At 40.6% G+C, this 9,097-nt stretch overlaps 1 protein-coding gene across 2 annotated transcripts in view; it reads left to right on the top strand.

Moving 5' to 3' along the window:
- The window catches only part of Stk33 (serine/threonine kinase 33), a 163,313-nt gene that overhangs the window by 90,919 nt on the left and 63,297 nt on the right, over nt 1-9,097 (top strand). Inside the window, exons 3-5 of one of the 2 annotated variants that reach the window (XM_021209083.1) lie at nt 5,294-5,644; nt 6,448-6,558; nt 8,069-8,182. In XM_021209083.1, the coding sequence (XP_021064742.1) occupies nt 5,432-5,644; nt 6,448-6,558; nt 8,069-8,182 (438 nt within the window). In that variant the 5' untranslated portion in view covers nt 5,294-5,431. The remainder of the gene's footprint in view (nt 1-5,293; nt 5,645-6,447; nt 6,559-8,068; nt 8,183-9,097) is intronic. The other variant, XM_029542596.1, reaches the window with a different exon arrangement.

Genomic DNA, 9,097 nt, shown 5'->3' with positions numbered 1-9,097 from the left:
ATTCCTCTGCTGAGGGACATCTGGGTTCTTTCCAGCTTCTGGCTATTATAAATAAGGCTGCTGTGAACATAGGGATCCACCTGATTCTTAATTCTTTCTACCCCCAGCCTCTGTGAGCCCCAGCGCCAGGGTTACAGATACATGGACCTGCACCTGGCTATGGGTGCTAAGGAGCTAATGGCAAGTGCTTTACCTACCAAGCCATTACCTTACCCTTTGTAAACATGCTGTTAGCAGCACGGTTTAATTAGAAGAAACTCAGCTACAGTTTAAGTAGGCCTTTTCATTGTAAATCATTTTATAGATTTCTGTAAAATTTTTCTGCTTCTCATTGTTAAAAAATAAACCCCATAGCAGCATTGTCATCATTAGCACATCCATAGAGTGATGTCTTATGCTTTTGATGTGGGACTTTCTACACCTGCCAAGAAAAAGCACTATTTGCTTGAACATAAAAGCTGTTATTTGACGATCTATTCCATTGCTCTGAGTCATTGATGGTTACAGGATTTATATTTATCCTGTAATGCAAAACAATTTCTTCTAGGTCTGAAGTAAAATCATTTCATAAAATGTATGCAGGAACATTCCAAATTATCTTTGTCTTGCTTTATGTACTTGGAAATGAAGTCAAGCATTTGCAAGATTGCTCTCTTTTTCTATCTCTCTGTCTCTGTCTTTGTCTCTCTCTTTGTGTGTGTGTACAAGTACATAGGCTTCCGTGTGTATGCACCAGAAGTTAACCTTGGGTGTCGTTCTCAGGAGCCATCGACTTTTTTGTTCATGTTTATGTTTTAAGATATAGTCTTTCACTGGCCCCTGGGCTCTCTGATTAGGCTAGCCTGTCTGGGCTACCTAGCCCCGGGGATACTCCTGCTTCTGCTCCCCAAAGCTGGAATTACAAGTGTGCACCACCACATATGGGTTTTTATGTGAGTGCTTCGGATTGAACTCAGGGCCCCAGGCTGGTGCAGCAGTGGCTTTACCAGGGCACAGTCTTGCTGTCCCTCTGGAGGGTACTTTACATGTGCTGTTCCTCACTCTTGCCACTGTCAGTTTAAACAATAAAAGTTGTTTTCTCACTGCTTTGATGAAAGGCTACACGTGCTGGACTGACTTGTTTATTATTTCTAAATGATTTTAAAATATATAGTACATATTACATTGTGTAAAAACAAGTATAGCACTTGAAAATTTTTTGCTCTCATTCACAAATGAGATTGACTAATAGGATCCCTTCCTTCTTGTGAGGGCCATTGCCATGGTAAGAGTTTGGTTATGTGAACTGGATAGAATGGAGCTAGATGGCTATCCTGTGCTCCAGAGTTTGTATGAAAATCACTCACTCCCTGTCTCAGTTAGGGTTTACTTGCATATGACCAAGGTAATTCTTATAAAGGAAAACATTTAATTGGGGCTGTCTTACAGTTTCAGAGACCTAGTCCATTATCATGATGGTGGGAAGCACAGCATCATGCAGGCAGACATGGTTCTGGGGAAGCCAAATGTTCTACATGGTGATCTGAAGGCAGCAACCATCTTCCACAGGCAGCCAGGAAGAAGGTCAATCTTCTGAGCTGGGCAGAACCTGAGCATAGGAGTCCACAATAGCTGCCTACACAGTGACATACTTCCTCCAACAAGGCCATGCCTCCTCCAATAAGGCCACACACTCCCTATGGTCAAGCATTCCAACACATGAATGTATAGGGACCACCACACCCACTAAGTGTAGGAATGAACTCTGCTGTGACACTCTCTGAGTGGGGTGATCAATACTTTGAAGAAGTTAAAGTGAGGTGAGGGGATCGAGGGCACAGGCCTTCTGTTTCAGTGAGGTGGATAGGAAAGCCCCTCACATGAGTAGAAGCTGCAGTGAGGCAAGTGACAGTTTCAGGGAGCATATCCTTACTGAGGAACCAGAAGGCAAAAGCCTGAGTATAATTAGAGCAGCAAAGTGAGCTATAAGACCAGGCCTGAGAGGGAGGAATGGGGCTATTTATTTGATTCAACAGATTTTAAAGTTTGTTCCTTTAACCAAAATTTTCTATCAACTTCTTGCTTAGTATTTTCTTTTTCTGGCTTTCACGAAGTTTTTAGAGCATGCAGTTTCTTTCTTTCTTTTTTTTTAAAATGCTTGTCTGTATGTGTTTGGGGTGTGTGTGTGTGTGTGTGTGTGTGTGTGTGTGTGTGTGTGTGTGTGTATGTGTGTGTTAGTGCAGGCACATATGCGCTACAGTGCATGTGGGGAGTCAACAACTTTCCACATTATTTGAGATGATTTCTTATTCACCATGGCCTATGCTGGACTAGCTGACCTTCATGCTTGCATGGATTCTTCTTTCTCCACTTCCCATTTGGATGTAGGACTATGGGGATTACAGATGTGTGTTACCATGTCTGGATTTATGTGGGTTCTGGACTCTAAACCTGGATATTTACACCTGCATGGCAAGTGCTTTACCCACTAAGCCATCTCTCCACTCTTGAGAGCAGTGGTTATGATATTATATAAGTCACATAGCTATTCCTAAGGCCAAGAAATTGTGTGTGTGTGTGTGTGTGTGTGTGTGTGTGTGTGTGTGTGTGAATGATGTTAAGGAGCACATTGCTGCCTCTAACAAAACCAGGATTCTGTTAGTAAGGAAGAATGGGACAATAAATATTGGATAAACAGTTATCAGTACCTTTTATAAAATCCTGTGGGCCTGGTGACTCCCAAACTATACAGAGTGCTATTATATCAAGCACAGCAAAATCGAAAGATTCCCAATTTATTTTATAAAATGACTCAGCATCTCATCTCAAAAACTAATAGATATGTCTAGAAGGAAAAAAAAGTTAAACTTTTTAATATAACTGAAAACTCAAAATACAAACATATTATTTTTCCAGTATCCTAAAAAAATAATTCATCAGGATCACTTAGGATCTACAGTATAATAGTAATAAAATCAGAAATGTTTTTAATATTGGGAAAATTAAAATATAAATCCAAATACAATATTACATATCAAAGGCCCAGTAATAAAAACATATGATAAGCAAAATTGATGAAGGACTTGACAGAGGTCAGCACTTACTTCTGGTTAAAAATCATCTTACATAGCATCACCTTGCCTTTTAAACCTCTGTTTATGCCCACAGATTAAAAACTCCCATCAACTGTAATAGAACATCACTTTCTAGTCCAAGGTACTGAGAGTAAGCAACAGTTGTGGGTTCAGCCCTAAATAAGATTTTTCCACCACTCCCTCTCAGGTTCAGGGAAGATTGCAGAGGAAGGAGTGGACATAGGATGTAAGAGCTGAAAGACAGGGCAAAGGAGCTGTGAATGCCCTCCGCTAGACTCAGTGCAAACACTGTAATCATCAGTTCACAGCAGTGAACCTGCACATGACTGGCCCTATCAATCAGACATAGAAGAGCGAATGGAACCCACCCTTACTGCTGAACTGTTGGCTGTTGAGATTCTGGGAGGCAGAAACCCTGTCTTCAGTTGTGTAACCACCCCTAAGCTTGTCAGCTTCAAACTCATGGTCACATAGACAACCCTGGATAAACTCAAGGGAAGGAGAGGATCAGAACAAAATGGATAGGCATGAATGTGTGGAAACCTTGCTAATTAAGGTCACAGTCTATTATTGTCCAGACAGCTTTCTCGAGCTCTGCACAAAATGGACCAGCAGGGCTTCTCCTTCTCTGACCTTGTCTGGGGATCCCAACCTCCAACATCCTATACATGGGGAAGATGGAGTAGTGATTGGCAGACTCCAAGTTCAACTTCCTCTTTTCCCCTTCCCTCCTCCGCCCCAACCCCCAAGAACCTGCCTAGAAAGTACCTAGGATTTCTGGAATGCCTCTCCATGCAAACAAGGCATTTACAGAACTTTAAAACTCTAGCCAATTATTTTCATTTACCCCAAGAACTCCTTCCCATTCTCTAAGGTCCATATATAATCCTGGTTCACCTCAAATAAAGTGTATATATTCAAGCCCACCTGAATAAAGCTTGACCAGGATCTTGTAGAACCCACTTGTTCTAGACTTTGCTTCATCCTTCTATTACAGTGTGCAGTGGCATCAAACGGAGGATGTAGAACCACATCTGGACCCCAAAATGCATACCACACCACACATGAACATGAGAAAGAAATGTATAGGGGAAGGAGTGAGGGGAGGCAGGTTGTAGGAAGATGGAGAAGGTAGGGTGTTAGAGTGATCATGCGTTTGTACCTGTATGAAATTGTCAGAGAACAAATGTAATTAATAAAAAGAAATAACTAGCCCTAAGTATCTGAGACTAGAATTATAGTTCTTTAGTAAATTAAGAATACTTAATGTCTTATGCTAGCAAGTTTATTCCACTTCAAAGGATAAAAGTATATTTCATACCTCCCAAGCAGGTGAAGCTGCCTATAAAATATACTTTAAAAGAATATCTGAACTAGGGTGACATAAAATCACAACAATGAACTCCTTTTTGCTTCTGCAAGTTTCCCAAGGCATTCTTCAATATGTGTCATGGGGCTCATTCTCATTTCCTCTTCAGCTCCTACTTCTCCAGCTTGCTTCCATGCAAGCAGTGGACCCAGCTTGGTAGAATTCTGTAAATACCAATACTAAACTTAAGAAAACTGTGTACCACAATATGAACTAACCAGTACCCCCCAGAGCTGTGTCTCTAGTTGCATATGAAGCAGAGGATGGCCTAGTAGGCCATCAGTGGGAGGAGAGGCCCTTGGTATTGTGAAGATCATATGCCCCAGTACAGTGGAATGCCAGGGTCAGGAAGTGGGAGTGGGTGGGTTGGGGAGCAGGGTGGGGGGAGGGTATAGGGGGCTTTGGGGATAGCATTTGAAATGTAAATGAAGAAAGTATCGAATAAAAAAGAAAGAAAGAAAACCGTGTACCCATTTATTCCTCTTTAGAAGTAAGGCTACTTTTAATATTTCCTTTGAACTTTTACAATTAAATAGTTTTATGAAATCAAATTATTCTTTTCCTTTAGTGAAGTGTATTAGAGATATTTGCTGAGATATTTGCTTGTAGGCTAGAGCTTTAAATTATGAAACCAATATGTTCAACACCAATATTTTTTAGATTTTTAGCTGTAATCGCATTAAGAAACAAGCTAGTGTTATTGTTGTTGGTAGTAGTCATGTTATGGTCCAGTTTTAAGTATGAACTTTTCTTGGTGGAATATTTTGGTTCTAGTTGCTGGTTTTCCTGAGATTGCCAGGAGGTGATAGGGTAGAATTTTGTTAAATGGTGCCTTCTTTTCTGCCCACAGCTCCCATGTGTGAAGTGTGGTACCTCATTAACCCAAGGACTTCACCAACAGGAAGCTGTATTCTTTACCAGCAACCCACCACATCCCTTTTGATCTGGTTTTCTTTTTCAAAAAGTGGAAACCTTCTTTTGAGTTCTAATGACTGACCCCAGCTTGGATGACAACCCTACGGCGTGCCCTCACTGTGCATCCTCTCGGGCTGGCCTACTGTGTGTGTGTCCAGCAGGCAAGTCTCCAGTCCTGGTGGTGGAAATGTCACAGACATCGAGTATTGGTAGTACAGAATTTTTTGCTTCACAAGAGAGAAAAAAAGAAAGAAATACCAGCAGAGAATCTTCTCTAAAAGATTTGGTAAATATTGAAAAATCTGCAACACAAATTGACAGCTCATTTTCTATTCCCATCTCTCACTCATTCCTTATCCTATGAGCCCTTGCCAGTCAATCAATTGCCTTCTTAGAGTTCTTAAAGAACTACTTGTTTCCCACAGAAGATGAGCAAAGTTGGTTAGTTACTTGTTTTTTGATACTTTCAGTCACTGTCAAAATTATTTCTCAGGATCCCAAACAATTAAGATTATTAGTCCAGCTCGTTAAAGCTGTTTATACAGGAAAAACTTCTTTTCCAAGTTTAACTAAATAGGACTTTTTGATCATTTTCTTCAACTGATACAGAGTTAAGATTTATAACAAAGGTTAACATGTAAGCTGTAGCTTCATTATCTCAGATAAAGTTCTACTTATCTATCTAGAATATAAAATATACTTTACAAGGCTGGTCCACATGACTTTCAAATAATGTGTGGATTCCCAGTCAAACTGGTTTGGCTGCATTCATCTGTGTGAAGAGCACAGCTGGGGACTGTAGTCCATCTAGTGTAAGTTGGTGATGAGAAACAGTAAAGTTAGGGAAAGTCAGACCCCAGTTCTTCACCTGAGCCTTCTGACACTCGCAGCCTCACTTGAAGGTCTTCTTTAGCCTAATGGGCCAGTGATTTGTACTGCACTCTGGATTTGAAAAGGACAGTCAATTATTTTATATTCAGTAAATGCTATATGTATGGTATCCATTAAAGCTTATCCCACTTAAGAGTTGACCATTAAAAGAATATTTAATCTTAAGAGTTGTTTTTCAAAATTATCTTTTGGCCCTAGTCCATAAGAACTTCAAATGTGGAGAGAAAACCTCAGGCACAATGGAGTCGGAGCAATGTCACAGTAGGAAAAATCCCACATATAAGAATGGATGATGGAGCAGATATCGAGGTATGCAGGAAGCAAGCCGAAGCTGCTGGACAGGCTCAGCTTTCTTCTCTTTAGCATTTTGTTTCATTTTTTTTTTTAACAAAATTTACTTATTTTAATTTAAAAAAATTCACAATATATTTTGATAATGTTTCCCCTCCCTCAACTCCTCCCAGATCACCACCTATGCACTCAACTTTATCTTTGTTCTTTCTCTGTCTTTCTAAATGAAACAAACTTCCACAAAACACAAACCCCAAAATAAACAAAGGCCCAAAAGACAAAGATATGAAAAGTTCACATATACACACGCGCATGTGCACACACACACACATACACACACACACACACACACACCAATAAAAAAACAACAAACAAACCATGGAGTCCATTTTATGTTGGCTAAGTACTCCTGGGCATGGGACCTTCCCTGGAGTGTGGTTAATATATGCACAGTGACACTCACTCCTTTTGGAGAAAACCTACTTTCTCTTTGCCAACAGGTATCAATTGTAAATAGCTTATAGGTTAGGGGTAGACTTTGTGTCTACTTTTCCCTCTAGTGTGGGGACCTGACTGGCTTGAGCCTGTGTAGGTCTTATGAGTGCTGCCACAGTCCCTGTGAATTCATATGTAAACCTAAGACTAGAGAGGTCATGGACCCTGTGGGAAAACCTAAATCTATCATTCTGCTAAAGGTACATAGCAGTGAAATGAATTCTGATGCCATGGTGCCATTCCCATAGGTAAGAGTCTCGCTCAACCCTCATCTGGGAGGTTTCTTGCAGGAGATGGGAATTAACAGAGACCCATGACTGGACAATGTGTTGAGATACTTGGAGCATTTAGTTCTAATGTGATGTCTTCATTAAATCCATCCCCTTAAGGCTCAGGTATCTATGTGGAAGAAGAGGCAGAAATATTGTAAGAGCCAGAGGTGATGGATGACTCCAAGGAAAGGCACACCATACCCAAACTTTCAGGTTTCCTCTAAGCCAATGGTTTGTGACAGAGGCAATTGAAAAATAAACCTGAAGACAGGAAGTCAAGACTGCAGTAAAAATTTCAAGCACATTGAAGTTTTTACTAAAGGAATTGCAGACTATTTCCTGCTCATGCAAGGCCAAGGGATTTCACCTAAACTAGGGGTATTTGCACTAAGAATCTTTTCCTAAAGGCAGTAAGTAGTACACTCTTTGTTCAGACTTTTTGATGATTCAGAGGCCAATTTTACATAGCTTGTCTGCTCACTGCTTTGGTGACCTCTCCATTTTTCCAGTTTAGATAAATGCCCTCATCATTCTTTTTAGGGTTCCAATTAACATAAAAATATGAAGTAAGGACTGCAGAGATTGCCCATTCAGGATTCTTGGTTTAGATCAGTGGTTCTACTGAAGCATATGTTGATCTCACCCTAGAACAGAGTTCCTTTCCCTTGAAAAGCTTTCAGTATTTTATGTTCATTCTTAATGCCTGCTGAATGCCAGAGAGGCAGAGGAACTTGTTTGTTTGTTTGTTTGTTTGTTTCCAGGAATTCTATACCTTTGGAAGAATATTGGGACAGGGGAGCTTTGGAATGGTCTTTGAAGTTATAGACAAGGAAACAGGAGCTAAGTGGGCAATTAAAAAAGTGAATAAAGAAAAGGTAAGACTTTCCTGTGTGGCATTCCCAGGGTACAGTGCCAGGGTGGGGTAGGAGTGAGCAGTGCAGCTTCCCTCATTAACCCATTGTGTCTTCCCATGAGGGCCAGGACTGGACTAACTGTGAGAAGTGTGAGGACTACTCTAATCTCCTGTGAAGGCACTAATTCCTGTACTCAGGTGGACTCGTGCTGTATGGAAAATGCAAAAGCGTCAACAGAACTAGTATAACTAAATATGTAAACTTTATAAGCAAAATTGAAGTCAGAACTAGTGCTCAGTATGTGTAGGTGTAGGGCTATAAGCTTGGAAGTCTTAGCTGGAAGTAAATCCTGTTGCCCCTCCTGAGTTGTTTGATGCATGTCTCTCCTATTTTCTCATTCAATTGTGTTTCCTTGCTGTTGGCCACTCCTCCTTCCAGTCGAGTCTACTGTCCCTGTGTACCTGCTGGCTCTCTTTGTGTCAGCAGTTGGCAGAGGACTGGGCTTCTCTTTAAGGTAAAATCTAAGACCTCCAGCTTTACATCAGCTCATTATCAACTTTTGAAAATTTCTCTGTCTGGATAAAGAAGCAAAATGACACCGTTGTGGTGTTTTCTTCTTGGATTTGTGATAATAAGTATTGGATCTATAAAACTGGGCAGTTACTTATATGCATTTTTTAAATTCCTGAGTTTAATTAGGTGACATATCAACTTTAATAAAGCAATTAAGCTGGGCGTGTTGGCGCACACCTTTAATCACTTTTAATCCCAGCACTCGGGAGGCAGAGGCAGGCGGATTTCTGAGTTTGAGGCCAGCCTGGTCTACAGAGTGAGTTCCAGGGCAGCCAGAGCTATACAGAGAAACCCTGTCTCAAAAAAAAAAAAAAAAAAAGCAATTAAGAGTCCTTTTTAGCATCTTTCGGAATTCTTTTGAAG

Source organism: Mus pahari, chromosome 1 (genome assembly GCF_900095145.1).
Source record: "Mus pahari chromosome 1, PAHARI_EIJ_v1.1, whole genome shotgun sequence".
NCBI lineage: Eukaryota > Metazoa > Chordata > Mammalia > Rodentia > Muridae > Mus > Mus pahari.
The sequence above is the reverse complement of the archived record's forward strand: the minus strand, read 5'-3'. Positions and strand labels throughout refer to the sequence as shown.